The sequence below is a fragment of the Agelaius phoeniceus genome, chromosome 4 (genome assembly GCF_051311805.1).
Source record: "Agelaius phoeniceus isolate bAgePho1 chromosome 4, bAgePho1.hap1, whole genome shotgun sequence".
NCBI lineage: Eukaryota > Metazoa > Chordata > Aves > Passeriformes > Icteridae > Agelaius > Agelaius phoeniceus.
This window is the reverse complement of record NC_135268.1, coordinates 70,577,850-70,599,891: the sequence shown is the minus strand read 5'-3', so window position 1 is coordinate 70,599,891 and position 22,042 is coordinate 70,577,850. Positions and strand designations below refer to the sequence as shown.

The following is a 22,042-nucleotide window of genomic DNA, read 5'->3' as shown; positions in this document are numbered from 1 at the left end:
CTATCAAAAACAGCAACTTGACTGTGCACCATAAACTGATGGAATTGACTGAACTGGAAAGGCATAAAATCTGCCTGTGCACCATTCATGCTTTCAAAAATATTTCCAGGTCTTGATGTTTACCTTCTATATTTTTTGTTGGTGTAGCAAATTTCTTAATCTGTTAGCTTTATGTACATTAATAAAGTTTTCAAGTTTTCTTTCTGACAAAATGAATTAAGCAAGACCTTAATTTAATGTGCTTCCTCCTCTAATAAATGAAGTTTCACGTGGTGGAATTTGTGCTTTGAATTCATCTCTAAATTAAAAATCCTGTGGGGGAAAAAACCTAAAGCGTTGTCTTACAAGTAATAGTGAGTGTCATAATATTTACATCAGAACTCAGCATAAATTAAGGCATTGCAGAGGCATTTGTTAATACAGGTGCATGAGCAAAGCCCTGGTGCTGGTTTTGGAATAAAACATGACAGGCTTTTGCTGCTTTCAGATTCAAGTCACAGCCTTCTCCCATTCCCTTCTGAGCTGACATTACCTGCATGAAACTGAAATCTCTGGGTGCACAAGCCATCACTTAGACTGGGCTTTGTTGCAGCGTGCACAGGAACACACAAGATTGCTTTCCCAGTAGTTATTTACCTTGATGAATAGCCCTAATTGGATCAAATAGACTGGTAATGGTGAGCCAGTACTTTTAAATGTCTTGTCTTGTGCCATTTATATTACCTTGTCATGTATCCATTTGAGCTCTTGCATGGATGTCTTGCCTTCCTACTGCTGTCACATTTAACAAATGATTTTGTCAAGGTATTCTTTACAGCTTGTGGTGAAGGATGGCAAAATTTGTGGTCTCCTGCTTACATAAAACCTGTTAACTCTACCTTTCAACTTCAATGCAAGGACGTCCTAAAACTCAGATAACAAATTCCTAAAGAAATTATAGTGCCCGTTTAGAAGAGGGGCCAGAAATATTCTTCTGACATCTATGATTAACACAGCAGAAGAAAAATAGAGTGTATTAATTTTGTATTTATTAAATCTGTGACAGTCAGAATTCAGATTCTTTTTTTTCAGCTGCTGCAATTATGAACCTCAGAGTGAGTTACCAGTAGAAACCAGATATCCATTTTATCCATTCCTTTTGATTCAGAAAGAGCTCTACTGTATATTTACTATGGTAAACCCCAAATTGCTGGTTAGCTGATGCTCTTGCTGTCCTTTTTATTGATTTCTGGTACGTGGTTGTAGGCTGAAGATATTTAACAGTGATGAAAATATGCTGCTTACCTGAGCATCCTGAGACTGCTGTTACAATTCCATGGGGCATATTGTTACAACCTGATCCATAGCAGCACATTACCTTGGATTAAAAATTGAATTCTTGTTCATTGAATAAATACCAGCCTTTGGAACAGATCCCTCCTTATGGCAGGACACAAACAGGAAAGTGCTGGTGCTCATTTAGCATTTAAAGTAAGGTTTTTAGTGCAGTGGACAGTAGTTTTCACTGGCACATACTGAATTTGAGCAAGTGGAATTTTTTAAGCATCTCTCACTGAGAATGAGCTGGAAGCCACATTGGATTTTTAAAAGCTTGCTGTGTTCCTTTGGAAATGCTACCATTTGGCCTTTTTTGATACAATGGGCATCAAAGTCTAACTGTGGGTACACAAATCAGGCATCTGATCTGGAGTTTGCCAGCAAGCCCTGGAAATGGATGTCTGCAGAGGAGAATTATGCAAATTTATGATGCACCTTTTCTGGCAGTATTTCTCCCTTAATGCTGGCTATAGGGGCAACTACTGATTTAATAGGGAATCACAGAATATCCTGAGTTGGAAGGGACCCACAAAGATCACAGAGTCCAACTTCTGGTTGTCCTTCACAGAGCAACCCCAAGAATCCCACCATGTGTCTGAATTCTTAAGTTAAAAAATTTTTATAAATACTGACTGGAAATCTATCAACCATAGCATGCAGGGTGCTGTGCTGCTGCACTATTCTCTGACACTGAGCATCTTAGAACATTATTTCTTCTTTCTCCTGCAATGTTTTGATGTATTTGGAACAATATTGTTATTTATATTGAGATGGTACCTATGAAAACTATTCATGGATCGGGGTCCCATTGTGTGAGATGCTGTGCAAATAGACCCAAAGCATGGTCTGAAAGAGCTTTTAATGTAAGAATAAAATAAGAGTCAGCAAGTGGAGAGCAGCAGATTGATGGGAGAAAAAAATAAGGAGTACAAGATGGAAATGTAATAGGTGGTAGCAAACACACACCAGCTTCCAAACTGTTGGCAGGTCTCTGATAGATGATTCTTTTCTTCTTTTTGTCTTCTTTCCTCCCCCTGTTTGTATGTGTTACTGAGTTAGCTATTCTGAGTGCCTTTAATCATTTTGAAAGTGGAAAAAAAAAAACTTTCCAGGTTGAATCTGAGTAGAATTAATTTTTAAGGAGAATTGAGAACTGCTTAATACGTTGACTGCTTCCGTTGTGATGGAAATAAAATGAATACCTCCTACAAGCACATATATGCTATTCTGCTTTGCTTGTTTTTGCTGCACCACTCAGGGAATGAAGGAAAATATTCAAAGTTAGCTTTCTCCTTATTCAAATAGAGCTGAGAATTGCTGCCATCAAACAGCAAATGCATCTTGGATTGTGTATTTGCAATGTCTGACAATAGGCCAGTTTTCAGTGTGATTGGGTGTTTTGATGGCACCTTGTCTAGCTAAAGCTTTCTTGTCTGGGCTGCAGAATAGAGAAAATTACCTCTCTGGGTGCTTCATCTAACTAAAAATGCATGATTTAAGGAGACTAATGGGTACCCAAGGCTCCAGGCTGAATAGCTCCTAACTTCTGTTTGAGTCCACAGTTTTTCATTCTTAACAACCCAAAAGCTGGAGAAAACATAATCAAGATGTTTCTGATCCACAGTCCCACAGAGCAATTAAGCTTCCAGGAAGAATTATTTAAGATTTCAGTCATTTTTCTGGCTGTCTTTCAAATTTTGGAGAAGTTTGACATTAATTAGTGGTCATTAGCAAGGTGGAAAAGAGGTTAGTGACATCATTCTTACAGTAATACTGTTTCAAATAGATGTTTATATAGACTAACAGGTGTTAAATCTTCAGTAACTTGTAAGGTGTTTTTTTTTTTTTCCTTTAGAATGAATTGGAATGTTTTCTAATCTGCCTAGAAAATGGTAAAAAGGTTTTCTGTTTATACTTCTTGGAGCTATTCAAAAGGGAATACAAAGCACAAAGCATCTGCTTCACAAAATATTAATTATTGCATGGAATACTATTCACTGGAGGAATTAGAGAAGGCTTAGAAATATCCAGGCTAATATTTTTTAATGGTTGCTTGGAGTTAAGCTCCTTAATCCATATTTGCCTTTTAGTCAGCTGAACTGTTTTTTCAAGTAGTGTGGAGCTTTCAATTCTCATCAATTTGCTGTGTCTTACATGAGTTATCACCATCATTCTGTACAGATCCATTCAGGCCAGTAGGATTAGGTGTATGTCAGCACAAATCCCAGGAGGGCTTTGCAGAGCCTGGGCCCCCAAGTTTTTAATTTTGCTTGCTGCAAATATTGGAGAAAAGAAAGCAAAAAAAACCCAAATTCCCACATAACGCCACAAGACGCAACGCATCGGTGCTGCAACATGAACAGGGGGAATGTGTGCTGATAAATGTCCTTTACTTACTGCTCTGCTGTCCTTTGTCCCAGCTCCGGAAGGCAGTGATGGATCACATCTCAGACTCGTTCCTGGAGACCAACGTCCCACTGCTGGTTCTCATCGAGGCCGCCAAAAGCGGCAACGAGAAGGAGGTGAAGGAATACGCTCAGGTCTTCCGTGAACACGCCAACAAGTTGGTGGAGGTAAGCTCTTGCTGTCTTTGTGCTTTTGGCTGACCTTGAGATGTGTCAGAGAGTTTTTTTTTCCCAGCCTGGCAACCAAAGAAGGAGTTAGGATTTTTTTTTGTTTTGGTTTTCAAGTGTGGTGGTGTTCACAGGAGTCCCAGAGCGAGGGAAGAGACGAGAATCTTGACTCCATGGTTCAGAAGGCTGATTTATTATTTTATTGTTATATATTTATATTATATTAAAACTGTACTAAAAGAATACATGAAAGGATTTCATCAGAAGGCTTGAAAGGAATAGAAAAGAATGATAACAAAAGCTCGTGACTCTCAGAGAGTTCAAGCCAGCTGACTGCGATTGGCCATTAATTAGAAACAACCAACATGGACCAATCAATCAAAGATGCACCTGTTGCATAATTACTGTTTTTCTTTTCCTCTGAGGCTTCTCAGGAGAAAAAATCCTAGCAAAGGGATTTTTCAGAAAACATCATGGCTACATTCAAGGTTGTTTATTTTTCTGTTACCTATAACATTTTTTCTCTGACCTGACGAGGCTTGTCTGGAAGGTTGGGTTGAGGTACTCTGACTGCCTTCAGAGGCGGTGCTATTTTTTATACTAAAAACTACCTGTGTATTATTTACAATAATTTCTCAATACCTATCACTTATGTTAGACAGTGTGTTCTACTTTAATCTAAAAATGCCACCATCACTTAGAAGATGGAGGCTAGGAAGATGGAGAAAAAAGGACAAAACACACCCAAATTCCTTTTTCTTGGGACTTTGAGCCCCCATTCTAAAAACACCAAAATTCTACTTTTCACCTTGTGACAAACTAACTATCATTCTATTTACACTTTTGTGGCTTGTAATTCTTCATATAAGGTTGTTAATTTTTTTCTATGGGTCAAAATCAAAAGCACAGGGGTCTTGGGCTCTGTGCCAAGGTGTCTGAGCCCCCTGGCAGGGGCTTGAGCCATCCAGGACAGCCAGAGGGATGTCCTGGGTTCCAACAGTAAGTGACCTTATTGACACAGCCAGATTTCCATCTGGCACCTCCAGGAGAGGCAGGAAAAGTTACAGACTGGGAGAAATGTTAGAGGTGTTGTTTCAGGAGTTTTGGTCAACTTTACACCAGTGATGGCCCCGGAAATGTTTGGATGATGGACAGAGGAATGTGCTGTGTTTTAGTGGTTCATTAAAGCAATTGAGCATGTTAGAAATGGTGTTAGCAGCAGTTTGTCAAAAGACATGAGCAACAAGAATTAAATTTCAGTTCAGCTTCACTAACAGTACAATTGAGCTGAATGTCTATTAAGTAAAAAGCCAAATCAGTGCTTCACAATCTGGTCCTGGCCAAGGACTGCTCTAGACTTAATTATTAGTCAGTCTGAACTGAAATAGGGAAAAGGACCCACAGCCTTAAGAACATATATGGTCTTGAAAATTCTGTAGTTCATATATAAATATATATATATTTATAGTACCTTCTCTTTCTGAAGAGACACACTGTAAATTCAACTAGTGATAATTACAAGTCTTCAGGGATGATATTGAAATAGCTCTATTTTGCCATGAGGAGTAGAAAATAAAATGATTGAAACCTTGAATACTCATGGAATGGACATCTAATAAAATAATGATAATGTTCATTCTGGTTTGCCCTCCAACAGGCCAAGAACTATGAAAAGTGCTTTTAAAAAAAAAAAATATATAACTCAGTGATTTGCTCCATAACATTGTGTGGCATTTTTCTGCACTAACAATGTTTTGAAGTCTTTGTAGCCCCTTTGCAACACATTTTCTCGTCACACAATGTGCTGTTTAGCAAAGGGAAATGCAATTAGGGAACTACTGATCTGACAGGTACTGAGCTACACATCTGAATGCCTTCTGTTAAAACAGGACTCATCCTAATTCTGTAGAGCCCGAGCTGAGGCAAAGAGTAAGGGTTTCTTGGTTAATATTGACTAAATCTGGATGGTTCCCTAATAAAATAAGTCTCTGGATGTTTTTTTTTACAGTAGATGTGTGTTTTCAAATGTTCTAGAGCATCTCATCTTGCTATGTACCAAACAGGGAGTCAAGGTAGCTCATTCTGCTCTGGAAATCGGGTGTTTGCTATAGTACTTAACTTGTAGGTGCCTAAAGGAAGGTCTTGGGGGGGTCTAAAATTTCTGTGCAATGCTGAATCCAGTAATTTTTTATTGCTGTTGTCTGCAAGAGGATCACAGGGCTGTCAGCAACCTTCCCTCCCAGCCCCTGTGTATATGCAAAGATTTATTGCTGCCTCCTTGTGACTGGAGCTGTGGCAATGAAAAAGGAAATAGCTGGTAGGTGTGTAAAGAGAGGGAAAATAAACCCCAAGCAAATGGAAAACCCCCTCCACAATGTTTGTTCATAGTTATATTATAGTGGCAGTGGAGTTGTAGGCTTATATGCAGTGAACATATGTGGGGTTAGTGTTATAGCAGTCACATCCTCCACACATTTGCAGAAAAGTGTTGCAATGACAGGTCTGATAGCATTATTAAAAAAGTTAAAAATAGCTAAGTAGATATTTTAAAAATATTATAAGAGGTAATGGCATAAAAGGAGGAAAAATACCTTTTAGGGGTGTAGTTAAAAAAAAAAAAAGCCAAAAACTCCCTGCCAGAAAAACCCACAACTTTAATGGGAAGAAGAAGGAGCTGTAATGCTGTTAAACTGTCAGAGGGAGAATTTAGGTTTATTCTTAGGAGGAGATTCTTTACTGTGAGCATGGTGAGACCCTGATGCCCCCAGAAAAGCTGCCCCATCCCTGGAAATGTCCAAGGCCAGGCTGGATGGGGCTTGGAGCAATGTGGGATTGTGGAAGGTGTCCCTGCCCATGACAGAGGGTGGCACAGGATGGACTGAAAAGTCTCCTCCAACCCAGGGCATTCTGTGATTCTATGAAACCAAAAAAATGTACAGTTTCAATTATTTAGTCTTGGTTTTACAAGCCTAAAATTACATTAGATTTGTCTTTCAGACCAAACTGGAGGTTGGTTCATGATTTTTGACATGTGGTTAAGTTGTACCCCACCAAAAAGCAACAATGTTGGTTTTAATAGATGTCTCGGGCTAATACCTAATATTTTTATTCCATTTAGGCTATTCCAGACTATTAGAAGCAGATTCTTAATTAAATTCTATATATCTGTGACAGCTGGTGCTGGCTTGTGGGTGCATTCTTACTTTTTTCCAAGGATGGGTTCCTTTAGGTGGATCTTGCCCTTTTAGTAGTAAGAACTATTTCTGGTTCAGGTAAAAAGCATCTTGAAAAACAAATTTCTAGTGCAAGTGAAATTTTTAACCCCGAATTTCAAGTTCATCAGTCTGCAGAAGCAAACACGTATTTGGAATATATTTATGTCCCTTTTATACTGGATTTTTGCACTTCAAATAGTTTCATCCTTTTTACTTACTGATGCACAATGGAATCTTAGCAGATGGACTTCTCTGGTTTTGTGGGTCAAGTATCTTGCAAATAGTAAAGTGTGGTTTAAAGATGAGCCATAATCAAGTGACTATGAAATGTAAGATGCTTTCCCAGGCACGGGGCCAGAACTGCTTGCTAAGATATGCAAACACAGCTCTGCTGAAAGGCGTGGAGTTGCACTTGCTCATGGTAGAGGAATTTGGCACTGCCGCTTCAGTCCTGTGAAAAGTCTGTAGTATTAATCATTAATTTTGAAATCTGAATTTCTTGGATGTCCTACCAAGCTCAATAGACAGCCTGTCAAAAGGTCAGGAAAAAATAATACATGTTTTAATATTTCTTTTCGTGAAACCTGCATTTTTCCATCCTGAGGGGGAAAAAAAAATTGCACTTCTTGATATTTGTTGAATAGAAATGGCAGAATTTTCTCTGCATAGCCAATACATTTTTAAAAATACATTTTGTCAGCTTGAGCCTTAAGGAGGTTAAGTTTCTTTTATAGTCCATATTGCAGAATATTTAAATCTTCTCTCAAAAGCCATTTTCATTATATAATAATTTCCCTTCCCTACCTCTTGCCATAACATTAATAACAACAAAGATGGATTGTCATTTTTCGAGACATTCACTGACAACTAGATTTGTCTATGGGTTTTGTTGGAAACACAGAGTGAGGTGTCACTTAACTATAATGTAAATCATACAAAATAAATCAAATTGTCAGACAGATTCTGGGGGTAAATCATAATAATATAATAAAACAGAATTTAGATGGTACCAGTTCAGGTTTGTATGGGTAACTCTTTCCCTGGCAATGTTTTTTCACAGCCATTTCTCAATTTTTTTTCTGCCTTCTGAAACTGAGGTTAAAGAAATTATGGTGCTTTTCCAGGTCATGATCTTTACCTCATGAATTCCTTTATGTTTTTTTAAGAAATTATTTCCAATGACTGAAAGTAAATTCCTGAGCTGTGATGCCAACTTCAGATGTGACCTTGGGACCATTGAACTTTTCCACTCAAGCACCTTCATTAGTAGCATAAGGTTAATGACAGATAATTCTAACACCTACCACACAAAGGCACCTGACTGATAAATCAGTTCAGATTTATTCAATGCATCTATCAAAGCACTATAAGGAGGCTAATTAATTAATTTGCATTGTTCTGTTTACTAGAGGTTCTTTGGTTTAAGTGTTGGTCCCCTGGACTGTTTCTTGAAAAATTAAATTATTAAAGCTAACAAGTTTTCCTGGTAGATGACATTCAGCATCCAGTAAACTCTTAAGAGCCATGGTAGCAGGCTGTTCAGTTGGAATTCAAATTATTGTGGAATGGATCAGACTTTCCATTCTCAAAAGGATGGGTATAAGGCCAAGAGATTTCTACTAGTTGTTTCACTTTGGATAGTTTTGATATTTTTAGTGAAATGCTTCACCATTTTGGTAGTCAGTGAACATTTACAAGAGTTAAACTCAGTTGCATTATTCTTATTTCCAACAAAACCTGAATGAAGGGGCGTTTTCTTCTTCAGTATGAACTGATGAAGCACCATATTTAAAGCACTTAAAAATCACCTTTTGAAAAGTCCCTTATCACTCTTGCATTAATTGATTTTTATGAAGAATTTTGTGGAGCCCACATGGATCTGTCTGTTTCACCTCATACAAAATTAAAAGATTTCTGGAGACACAACAAATAATCAAAAAGTTGCCTTGTAAGAACACCTGGCCAGTGGAAGAACTGAGTTAGGCAATGGTTTATGGTGATTTAAAGTGGATATAGTGAAAGCACATCAATAATATCATAGGGTGGGATGGTAATTTGGAGCAGATGAAATCTAACAGAACCTGGTTTTGGTTTATAGTCTCTCTCTCTCCAGTCAGTTTGCAGGAACCTTTAATAATTTTCTCAATGTAATTGCCACTTTCAAGAGGATAACGGGGTTATTTTTGGGCAGTTAGAGCTTGGGGTTTTTAATTTTACAAAAGAAAAAAAAAAAGAAGAAAATAGTTTGAACTTCTTTATGAGACACAATTCAGGCTACCTTTCATTTTCTAAGAATTTTATTATTTGGAGATCCCTAATTCAGACTGATTGGAATATTTCTCATCATAAAGGTGGAAGCAGGTTTGCATGCTGAGGACAGGAGGGGAGAAAAAATCCATTGTCAGTGTTCCCTGCACATGAAACAAGCAGCTGGGCCTTCTCAGTGACCCCTTCTTAGCTCAGCTGGTAATGGGAGAAAAGGGACAAAATTGTGAAAGAGGATTTTACTCTGGTGGTCGACAATGGCTTTAATCTCAATTTACATCAGCATCAACAGGAGTAATATCCAAACAGTATTTTTTCTTCCCAGAAATAACTCTCAGAAAACCACAAAGAGTATTTGCTTGATGAGAAATGCAAAACTGGACTTTCTCCTGGGGAGTGGAGACCATCTGTGGGACTCTGCAATGCACCTGAGGTCCATGCAGTGCTGGGAGCTCACCTTGCAGGAGGCACTGGTGGCCTTCATAAGGAAATAAGGAACAGTGACAGTGTTTTCTTTGTGCTTTTGTAAATATTGGATAAATCCACGTATTGACAGATTTTAATTTAAGACAGACAGAACCCAGAGGAAGAAGCCTAAGCAAAAAAATTGGCTCATTTATTTCTGCAACTTCAGTTCAAGGAACAAAGGCTGTTCCTGCTGATATTTTCACACATACTTGACATGTTCTATTCTTTTTTTGTTTAAGTGCACGCTGCTGCTTCATCAGAGTACACACCTAGCTTCTGATGATGGAGAAAAAGTGTCAATATTCTGTCATAGCTTCTGCATCCAGCTTGCATCCTGAAAAATGTCCACATCCCTGGGTTTACTCTTACAGACTGAGCAGCTTTTTCTCTGCATTTTTCTTTTAGCTGACATTTAAGCTAGATAAGAAGTACAATTTAGGAAGTGATAATCCTTGCTTCTAATCAAGGACTGTTAAGAAGGTCATAGATTAGTTTAATTCAAGCTCTTCATTCAAGTTGAGAGATTTTATTTGAAATTAAAGCTGTGAGCTACCTTTGTGTCCTAGTGTTTCATCTGCTCAGTTTTAATTTCCATCCCAGACCTTTCTTTGTTGTGTGTGCAGCAGATGTTCCTCATTCCTGGTAAACATCAGGAGTGGACTGGCATAGCTAAAGCCACAATCCACTTATTTACAGCGAGACAATGAGAAGTTTGGACTCTTTGAGTGAAGTTCCTGAGTCCTTCCTGCAGCCACATCTGATGTGTTTGTCCACCTTGGAGGGGTAAATGCTTTTGAGGCAAAATAAGCTGCAATTCTTTCAGGATAAAACTTTCTGATAATGCAGTCTTATGGGTGAACTCTTTATCTGCTCTTTTTACTGACTTTAACCACTGAATATTGGTATTCCACTGGGATCCATGCCAGTTTCATCTTCTGGTATCTCAGTTAATGCAGAAATGGAATCAAAGCCCCTGAGACAAGGTGAGACACAGAAACAGCTGCTGCTTTGTGACTTTTAGAGCCTCTGGTGGTCCTGTCTCTAAAGAAGGTAGGTTAATAAAGGAGGTAAATACTCAGTGAGTATGAAAGGAGGTAAATACTCATGGTCCAGACTGGTTTTGTCCAAAAACCATCACTGCCTTCAGGACGTGAGGCTCCATCTCCAAAGTTTGGCGTCTGCTGTGGAGGGAGAGGTTGCAGAGCCTGTGATCTCTAAACTCCATTGCTGACACCAAAATAGGGGGAAATGAAACAATTGGACATGGAGAACTTGGTACAGCAGATGCTGATCCCTCAACATCTGCCCTGGGCAGGTTTCCAGTGACACCAAGGGATCCAGGATGGCTGCAAGGGGGAGGAGCTTCCTCATCTCATGGCTGCTTTGGCAATATAAATGTGTTCCCCAGATTTCTTCCTGTAAACACCTGAGTAAGCAATCAGTCACACCAGAGGCAGTGAGGCTATTGCCATGCTCTTGAATAATCATTTTCTATTCATTTGTCCCATTTTTCTTAGACTGCCGCAATCTTACATTTCACGGCAACACCAAAGGGTTGAAGGATAATTTTGTTTGTTCACACATCTTTCTGTAATGTAAATAAGAATCAAATGCTACATGAAGTTAGCAACTTGTGGGTAATGATGGTTTTCTTCCTTCCCAGGAGAGTACAAGATTTAAAATTAAATTTGAAAAAATACTAACTGGGACATTGCTGCAGAATCCCCCATGCCAACTTGAAAGCATTTTTAGCTTTGGGACTGAAAACATAAAGCCAGTGCTGGGCTGGTTCTGTTATCTGATTTCCTAGAGGTCATCATTTGTTAAAAAATGACTTATCATGTGGTTTTACTCATTGGAAAAAATGCTGGAGGATTTCCTATCAACAAAAGTGTAATGCAGCCACTTTTTCACATTTTTTCTGTAATCCTTTTACATTTCTATGTGTTCTACATTACTTATTTTCATGAGAAATAGTTTGTTATCTCCTTGCAGCAAATTTTTTTTCGCTGCAAGGAGATAACCTTGCAGCAAAATAATAATTTGGTAATAATTTCCGAATATTTTCCAGTTATCTGATTTTTTTTGATAATTAACTTTTAACCATGTTTATTTTAGGCCTCTTTAAAATAGATAAAATCAAATGATTCCATTTTTAATCAGTAATATTTTTAAAAAATTCTTCTAGTGAATAACACCCTGTGAGCAGGGGACTCACTTCAGTCTGATCATGCTCTGTGCTGTGTGATTCATATTTTCCCAAAATAACAGGACTCCTACAAACTCCAGTCTCCATTTATGCCTACAATCCCTCACAATCTGATCACACCCCAGTCTCTGTGATTTATAACTTGTTAATAATACAATCCAGAGCACTTGGTACTTTTGTTCATGAACTGATTGCATAAATTAAGGATTTAGCTCCTCCAAACCAGTTGTTTGAATTTGTAACCTTAGTGCACCATTGTGCAGGACAACATCTGGCATGTTGGATGTTCAGAAAGGAGTTTTTCTATACAGCCCCACCTAATTAACCTCATTCTTTATTTTTTATTCTCATATCGCATTTGGTACAGTATTTATTTGTGCCCTAACCAGAACTGATTTTTTTTTTTGTGCTTTTTTAAAATGGGTACCTCAATGTGTCTTCTCAAACCTGTGTGTTGGACACGTTTTTGGTACTGAAGGCAGGTTAACATTTTATTACTCTGTAAGAAGTTTAGCATCTGGGCCTTAGTTCTCTGATGTATTAGCAGGGTTATATTTCAATTATTAAATATTAGCCCTGTGCTTTTACATGAGCATCTTACATTGTAAGAGCTTAATTAAATAACCTGTCCTAGAGCACAAAGTGTAAGGGAAATAAGGGGAATGGTGGGGAGTGAAAGGATGAAATACAGGAATCTAATCTGTTTTTCCAAAATCACAACAAAATAGGAAATTAAACAAACAGCTCTAATTACTGTAGAGAAAGGGAATTTGTCATTAACAATTGAGCCATTTCAGGGCAGAAATGGAGTGGCAGAACTATATAAAAAGTCAGAAAGTTCAATAAAACCTGTAAGTGCTTCTGAGGAAACTGAAAAAATTCATTTACTAGGAAATAGTGAGTCAGAAATATTGGAGAGCATTCAGACCTGCTCAAAAGTGAATAGATATCCAGAGAAAATACATGTCAAGGATTGGAGCCCAGAACAGCATGTTTAATGATGGAGTTTTGAACTGGTGCAGAAGAAGAAATTGTAACCCTTTATCTGGGAATGTCATGATCTTGAACAAAAGTTACAGCAGTTGTTGTTTAAAAAGATCTTGCATGCAAAATACATGTGTCAAATACTCAAATACAGACCTCTGAGTAATAAAACTGATTTATTAATTTATTCATCCAGAACAAAATATGCATCTAAATCCCAGTGTCAAGGAACACTGGAATTGCACTGGGGTGTCTCTGTTGCTTCAGCTGATGCAATGTGTGGGTCTCAGTGGATTTTACCCCGTTTTTTTCCATTAGCTGGATGCTAACAGGCATTGTGGTTATGGTAAACCAGTCCTAGGTGTATCCCACATTGCTTTTTTTGTGTGTTTTCCTAGAATTCCAGGTGTTTTCAGGAATAAAAAAGCTCCTGTTTCCATTGTGGATTGGTTCAGTAACTGCTGTTGTCGTGTTTTGACACCAATAGTCTCAGCCTTGAATGGCCTGGGCAGCTTTAAACTCCTTTTCTGTCAAAGCAGATCCTGAAGATAAGCAGTAGAGTCAGATAAACCATGTTTTTGTTTCCCCTAGGGCAGTTGTTATTTGGACAAAATATTCATCTCTTGCTGGGAACTTTTGCTACAGAATTGCATGAGGGAAATTTTAGGAGAAATCAGGATGATGATATGAATGGACACAGAGCAGGCTGTGAGAAATGTGATCTGGGAGAGCTGCTGGGGCAAGAGAGGGTTTTAGGGTGAATTTTCAGTGAATTTATTCATACCTGCTTGCAATGCTGCTGCTGGATGTCAAGCACATATGGGGATAGATTTTTTTTTTCTCATTTTTTTTTTAACCTATTGACAACCCATGGATTCGAGAAGAAAATTCATCATGCCATGTAGATATGGATCCAGAAAGAAAGTGTTCTTAGTCAGAATTATCCTAGAGCTCACTTATGAGGGAGGAGACATGTTAGAAAGCCTCATGAAATAAAAGAGCAGCAAGCTCATTCAGAAAATACCTAGATATTACTGAGTAAAATACCATAAGCCTACTAACAAATCTCTGTAGTGTTTGAAAATTTATTTTTTACCCTAATTAAATTTTCAAAGATAAAACCAACCACCTCACCATTCCTCTAGAATGACATTTTAACAAGTGTGTGGATCAGACTTCACTAGAAAATATTTTATGAAATATTGATGGTAATAAAGGAGGACTGACTCCATCACTTTGCCTGAAAAAATCATTGGTTTCACTGCTTTATTTCCAGACTTGGCCTTCTGAAAATCAAATAAAACAATTAAGTGGATTTTCTTCAAAGTCCCAGAAAGTTTTTCTTATGGCCTCAGAGCAGGCAGCAGCAACTTCAGCCTGAGGACAACTTCTTAAGGAACTTTTAAGTAGCTTTAAAAAGGATTTTAGTATGAAAGTGTAATCTCAACAGTAAGTTTAGTTTCAGCGTACACAGGTTATAAAACTCCTGTTTTGATGATCCTGAAGTGCTCCCAAGACTTCAGAAGTTGAGGAGAAGTGGTTCTGTAAGCCTTAATCTCCTTACAATATGTTATGCCTGAAAAAGCACAAGATAGAGAAGGAAGGAAAAGCCCAGATTTTATCACCAGCTGCACTTCCTGCAGTCCAAAGGTTTGTAGGATTCAGGTCTGGTGAAGGATGAGTAACTGACTCACCCTAATGATGGGGTCACTGTATCTGGGTGACAGAGTCACTGTTTTGTAGTGAGAACCTTTTACCACAGAGCCAGAAATGGAGGTGTCTCCTCTTCGTCTGTAATTTCACCCTCCCACCCTTTGGGGCACCAGTCAATGGGCTCCAGTTTTTCTTGTAGTTGTAATGAAATAAGGGCAGTTTTTGATTGTAGCACATCAGCTGTTACCTCCCCAAAACACAGTTTTTACTGATCAGAGCTTCAGGGGATTTGGAAATATCAAGATTTGGATTTATCATGGCCAAGGAAACAGGTAAGAGCAGCCATAAGGTCTGAAACCACTGTTTGTGACATGACTGAAAGTGCCATGGGTGCTTTTTTGTTACTGGAATTGTTCTTGCTGCAATGTCAGAAGGAACATGAAGGCAGCAGTGTGTATTAACAATAAAACAAGGATTTTTAAATAGCAGAGGGGGAAATGAGAAAGAAGCAATAATGATACTTTATTCGACTCAGTCCTCACAGGGATTATTATTCTTGTTGGGATCCTAATACAGTTGTAGAGTTTATGCAGGAGAGGAAAATCACTGAGGCTTTGTGGGACCCCTCTCAGGTAATAACAGTGTCAAAGGACATCCCTTTGAACAAAAGTGTTGGGTGATTTTGTTGGTTTGCATTGTAAAAATTGAAGTGTAGATAGGACTAGCTGCTACTGAGCACAGTTCTTGCAATATTGTATTATATTAATTATAATAAAGTATTATATATATAATACTTTATATATATAATATATTATAAATATTATATATTATATATAATTATTATATATATAATTATAATAAAGTATTATATATTTTATATATATACAATATTATATATTGTAATACAATCTTAATAATAATTACAATATTAATATTAAATCTTACAATATTAATATTAAACCTCTAATCATGCATAGTATTGCAGCTAATCACTGAAGTTACCTTAACATCCACTGGTTTAAAGAAAGTAAAACACTTAAATAAAACAAATAGGAAGCTGCAACACTTCATATTCCCATTCTATGCAAGGGAAAGCAAGAGCAGATGAAATTTTGTACCTTGGCTTGCACAAAAATATCTCAGTATTCCTATAGTCTTTGCCCATTTCAGTGCATACTGGTAAATAAATAAATAGGATGAACAGATCACTGGCAGCATTATACAGAAGGTTCTACATTAATGTAGGTATTAATTACACTCATTTCTGACAGATGATTTTCAAAAGCCTAACAGATAAAAGCTTTAAGACCATAAATCATTGGTTTAATCTGATTATTTCCAGTCAGTCCTTTATTTACTGTCTGCTCAATTAAAAATTGAAGTTAATGAATCTTTCAAATGTACTATAATATTCTAGTACTCATTATTTCCCCTTTCCACCCCAGGTAAAAATCTATCTTTTTTTTTTCCTCCTTTCCATCCCTTTTTGCATTGGAGAGGCAGTCCTGAGTCACACCGTGTATTTTCATTTCTGAAAGGGGCTGATTGCAGTTTTCCCATCTGAAATGTGTACAGAGAATGAGATGGCAAAAAGCCAGGCAGCAGCAGGAGCTCTGGAGAGCAAACGTGCACGTGCAGTTTTACCTTGGTCTTACCTTACAGCTTTCTGTCTTGGCCTTTTGCTGCAAAAGTTTCCTTCTTTCTCATCCATATCATAGCCATAAACCATCTTTTATTTGAGTTTTATTTCGAATAAAGCTCAGAATTCTGCTGAGGAACTTGCATTTCTGTCCCCACTTTTGAAATTTCCTGATTTGCAAATGAATGAGGTGTTACCCAAACATATCCAAAATTGGTAGCAATCATTGGAATGATTCATCATTTTTATGCATCACAGTTAGAAAGACAAAAAAATCCTTCCCCAGTGTTTTTACTGAGTCCAATCCTATTCTTTGTTGTTACCTGCCTTCAAAAAGTCTTTTCTCTTGCAGAGAATTCTTTCCAACAGCTTCAAAGCAGAATAGCAATTTTTTTTCCTTCTTTTTTTTTTTTTTTTTTAAATATTTGACACAAATGACTTTGGTATTTTGATGCTGTAGGTGAACATGTGAAACAAGATGCTTAGCTGGGGTAAAATGATAAATCTTCCTCCATCTCCACAGACACACTGTCAGTGTCCATCAACCAGGGCTAAATCCAGGACTTGACTGAAGTTACAACTACAGCAGCTCAGGTTGTCTTTGGGTGATGCTTCTTGCCTCAAACACTTCCAGTGCTCCAGAGCACCAAATGTCTGTCTTGCTTCACTTTTGAGAGTTTGGAGTGTTTTATTCTGTTTTTTTTGTTGTTTTTTGTTTGTTTGTTTGTTTGTTTTGTTTTGGGGTTTTTTGGGTTTTTTTGGGATTTTTTGGGGTTTTTTTATGTTTTTTGTTGTTTTTTTGTTTGTTTGTTTTGTTGGTTTGTTGTGTTTTGTTTTGTTTTTTACCTCAGAATGCTTTTTTAATTTAATCATTAATATGATCTCCCCTTTGTAGGCCATATCCTATTAGTGAACCTGTGGCAGATGGAGAAAAAGGATCTGATCATTGTGATTTCTATCAGTGGTTCATCAGTGAGATTTTCAGACTCCTTGTTCCAATTTCTGCATTTTATCCATAATATCTTTTGACTTTTGGTTGACTTGTTATTTGCATGTCACTGAAAATAGTAGTCTAAATACAAGTAAGCAGAAAACTTTGAGCATTTAGAAACCATTAGATGCAGCCTACTCTTTACTATATTTAAGCCAGTAAAAGTAAACATAGTAGATTTCCAGGATTAATTTTAAATAGCTAGAACCTTGCTAACATACAAAACAAAATTAATTTTGCCCAACTTTTGCCTTCAACCTTTTAGATGGCTGTAGTCTGTACCCTCTGGGACAGCACAGTAAGGAGATGGAATTTTAGAAGGTGTTTATTGTCATCCCAGAGTAGAGGAATCAGACAAAGTACATGGGATGCACTGACTGAAGATCCCTTTCTCCTTTGTGGATCTTTGTAGGGATCTGCCCTCTTTGCAGCTCTCCCTTGGATGTTTTCTGATATTTAAGGTAGCAAGCTGTTAGAAATCATCCAGGGGAAGAGCTGTGGAGATGGAGGAGGATCTGGAAGAGAAGCTGGGTGAGGAGCAGCTGGCATCACTTGGGCTGTTGTGTCTGGAGGGGATGGGTCAGACCCCATCAGGGTCTGCACTCCAATCTCTGCTCTCTGTGGCAGGGACAGGAGCCAGGGAATGGCTGGAGCTGGCTCAGGGGGATTTATATTGGATATCAGGAAAGGTTCTTCCCCCAGAGGGTGCTGGCACTGCCCAGGCTCCCCAGGGAATGGGCACAGCCCTGAGGCTGCCAGAGCTCCAGGAGAGTTTGGACAGCGCTCCCAAGGGTGCCCAGGGTGGGATTGTTGGGGCGTCTGTGCTGAGCCAGGGGTTGGTTTGATGATCCTTGTGGGTCCCTTCCAACTCTGGATGTGGATCCCAGACAATTAGGGGCAAAAAAAAGTCTTTCAGACAGCTCATGATGTGTTGCATATGGTGAAACCTCTGGAACAACAACAGTCATGTCTGTGGCAAAAGCTTTTCCCACAGAAGATGCTGCTCTTTCCTGTGGTGTTCTTCGAAATCTGCCTTCAGTTTCTTGCAGAGGGGATGTTGTGTGCCTGTAATTGCCTTCTGGTGAGAGCTTGAAATGCTTCATTTACATCAAATCCTTCCCTTGTAATAACACCAACATATCAAGTCTCTTTGCAAGTGAGACAACCAGTGGCATGTGTGCCTTAGGGGAGCATCAGCATTTCCCACCTCATGCAGGGTGAAGTTATGTTTCACTGATATTTTCTTTTAAGCTGCAACAAAAGAATAACATCCTGGAGCCACTGCCCATGGTCAGTTGGATCTTCACCTGTTTGAGCTCCCCAAGTTTATTTTAGTTTGCAGTGTCTGTCAAAGATGCTCCTGTTCCCATCTTGTGTGCTGGAAAGCTCTGTTGGCATGTGGCTGTAACACAACAGATGGGACATGCTGCATCTTGGCTGACCTCTACTTTCAGCATTTAAATAGCTAAACTGATTTTATTACCACAAAATAAACTTCCAAGAACTTCTTATGCTCTAGACCAAGCTAACAAGTGCCAGCTGCAACCCTGCAATTGGAGTGGCTGAGGAGGATGGTTTTTATAGAGGTTTTGTGGGATTGGAAGAGATTTCCATTGATTTTAGTGAGAACCAGAGGGATGAAGTGCCTGGAAAACTTAGATTTTCTTCCAACCAAGAGGAGGAAGTGAAATTAACATTGTTAGGAGCGCACATGGATTTTATTAGAAGAGATTCCAAAGTCATGTTTATGGTTTTCACTGTCTTTGGAAAGAGACTGAGGACAAACAAGGCTTGAATATTGGCACCTGAAAAGTGGTGCTGAAGAAATGGTCAGCCCCCTTCATCTCAATCTGCCATTTCTAGAAGGGTTTCTCTTTGCTCTCACTGTTCTATTGCTTTCAGCTCCTGATGCCCCCATTTCTTTGGGATTTACTCTCCTTTTTGGGCCGATTGTGACACCAATAGCTACCAGCTCTAAATCTTTTACAGGCCAGGTTTTATTTTTTATATTCTCCCAGAGAATTCTGGGAGGAACTCAGGTACTCCACTGCAAAACTGAGGGATGCAATCCCCTCCAGAAAAATAAACACTAGAAGTTTCTATATCTAGTAAAATGGAAAAGACAGGAGTTACTAAAAGCAGTTAAAAAGTACCCTCGGCTTCTGAGGGAGGGATAAAGGTCTCATTAACATTTTCTTACCCTTTTTCAACACTTTTTTGTCTTTAGAGCTGATTATTATTACACCTTTACACGTCCTAGATTCATTTTTCATACATGAATTTAGGCTCCATCCTTTTGGCTCCTGTCCCATTTGTTGGGTGGGAGTGTGAATGCACTCAGCTAACACTGATTGGGAGTTTGAATATTAAATATAGATATAGATATATATATATATAAAATCATTGAATCATATTTTTAACAATGTTTGACACGTTCTTTAAAATTGAGCAAAATATGTTGTATTTTAAAAGCTTGTATTTTGAAAGCTTGTATTTTAAAAAACAATCTGACTGAGGTAGCACAGCAACATTTTCCAATGTTTGCTTCCTTTGGGCTGCTGGGAGACTATCATGTGCTTTGCACAAGGGCTTTTATTCTGATTTCTTCAATTATACCAACTACAAATGTTACACACACAGTTACAGATACAAGCAAATACCGTGATCTGATTACAAAGACCTTGGAAAAATGATTTTCCTTTGCCAGATGTAAGCACACTATTAAGTCTAGTTTTAGATGGCATCATTTTGTTTCAGTGTTTTCAAAAAAAGGACAAAAACAACTTTATGCAACTAAATAACACAGATGCTTTCAATTGAAATTATTACAGTAGGGAGGCAGAAATCTATTTTTCTTTTTTACTCACTGATCCTTTTCACTACAGCTTTTTCTGCACAGGTTTTTATACTTCTTTTCATTCTTCCTGTGTGAATTTTTCTTCAGTAATATAAGAAATAAAACCAAGCTCTTGTGTGTTCTTCTTCATGTCTTGTCTAAGCATGACATTTTTTGTTGTAATACGATTTGAAAATAAAAAAAGCCCAGCTATATTTGTGTGCATAAAGAAATGGAAATCTGAATCTTACAAGAGGGACTTATTTAGTCTTTATTGAGATGATTCATAGAAGGCGTGGAGGAGAGAGAAATAAAGGAACAGTGCTGTGGCTTCAAACTCTACCTTTATTTCATAAGCAACTTTATTGCAAAGTGAAGAATACATCTTTGTTATATAAATAATCATCTTCAAGAAGTTCTTCTGGTTAAATTAAATTTCATGTTTGTGCCTCATTCTGCAACTCTGTCCTGCTTATGATAATTATCATTATTATTTTTTCATCTCGATGTCTAAGAGAGCCTTTTCTTGTGTTAGAAGACAGGGCAGAATTAAAATTTCAGATAATTAAATTTTTCTCACAGGATATATGAGATACTGCACTTAGCAGCAGAGCAGAATACTTGCTAGGAAGGTGGAGGAGGCTGCCTGTAAAGACAAACAAGACTAAAACAGCAAACAAACAAACCAAAAGCCTAAACAGGAGGCAATTAAAACCCTGCATATAATAGGCTGAATGTCAGACAAACAAAGTGGGAGAAAGTAAATAATCATTCAAATTCTCTAAGTATTCAATAATCTAATTCTAGTCCAATTTCGAATCTGTAAAATCCAGAAAATTTCAAGCTCTACATCAAAAAGCAATTTGGAAAGTGATCCAGAATTTTATTCCCAAAATGACCACAAATCTTCTAAATTTTGGTTTGAAAATCCTACCAGAATGTGAGGTTCTTTTTTCCTCCCAAGCACTTACCTTGGATGCATTTGTAAAACATTTATAATGTCCTATTTCCCCAAACTTCCTGGCAACTCTTTGTGCCTCTCAGTTTCTGCTCCTCTTTTTACACTTGAGACTGTTCTAAGTGAAGTTTTTCAATGGTTTGTATTAACAATTCATTGTATTTTCTTAAATTATCACTAATTCTTCAGCATCTTTATCTATTCCTGTCCTTGATGCTTTAGTTCTGATCTGGTTTATTTAGGTTTTAAATAAATGCTCCCACAAATATGACTCTTACACTAGATTATTATCTGTGCTTGTAACATGTCAGGATTGTTATAATTCCTTCTGATTGATCAGGCAATAGAATTTCTATCTCTGCTTAATCTTTTCCCTGCTCTGCAGTTGCTTGGCCTGATGGGCATCGAGGAAATCCAGGTTTCTTTGGCAGTTCCTCAGTGAATTAACTCCAAGCCTTTTGGCCTTGTAGATGTATCTGTAATTCTGAATAAAAGAGGATCAGAAAGCTCCTGCAAGAGCTGAGGTAATTCAGTGGAATTCTCATCTATAACAATGCAGATATAGAATAATATCTCTTTCTAAAGCAGTTCTTTACTTCCCTTGTTACACTTTAAGGGAAGATCTGCTGGGAGCACGTGGATAATCTAAAGGGATAGTGTTTAATCATTTGTGTTTAATCATTTGTGGAAATCACTTTGTGCCTGGAGACTCTTGTGATACTGGCCTTGAAAAGAAAAGTTCCTTCCCAGAAAACTGTTTGTTGAAATGTGCACAGGCAGAATGATCATGATAAGGGCACTAGCAGGTGGTGTTTAATCTGATTTTTTTCCCCCTCACCTCATTTTTTGGTCATGCTGTTTCAACCATTTTAAAACATACTGACATGTATTTTGTCATGTCAGTGCTCTGAAAAATTTCAGGAATTCATAAGAT

General features: G+C 37.8%; 1 protein-coding gene across 2 annotated transcripts in view; it reads left to right on the top strand.

Annotated features, from left to right (window-relative positions):
- The window catches only part of CTNNA2 (catenin alpha 2), a 478,672-nt gene that overhangs the window by 373,112 nt on the left and 83,518 nt on the right, over positions 1-22,042 (top strand). For both annotated transcript variants that reach the window (XM_054632611.2, XM_077177858.1), the window contains one exon: positions 3,738-3,890. In XM_054632611.2, the coding sequence (XP_054488586.1) occupies positions 3,738-3,890 (153 nt within the window). The remainder of the gene's footprint in view (positions 1-3,737; positions 3,891-22,042) is intronic.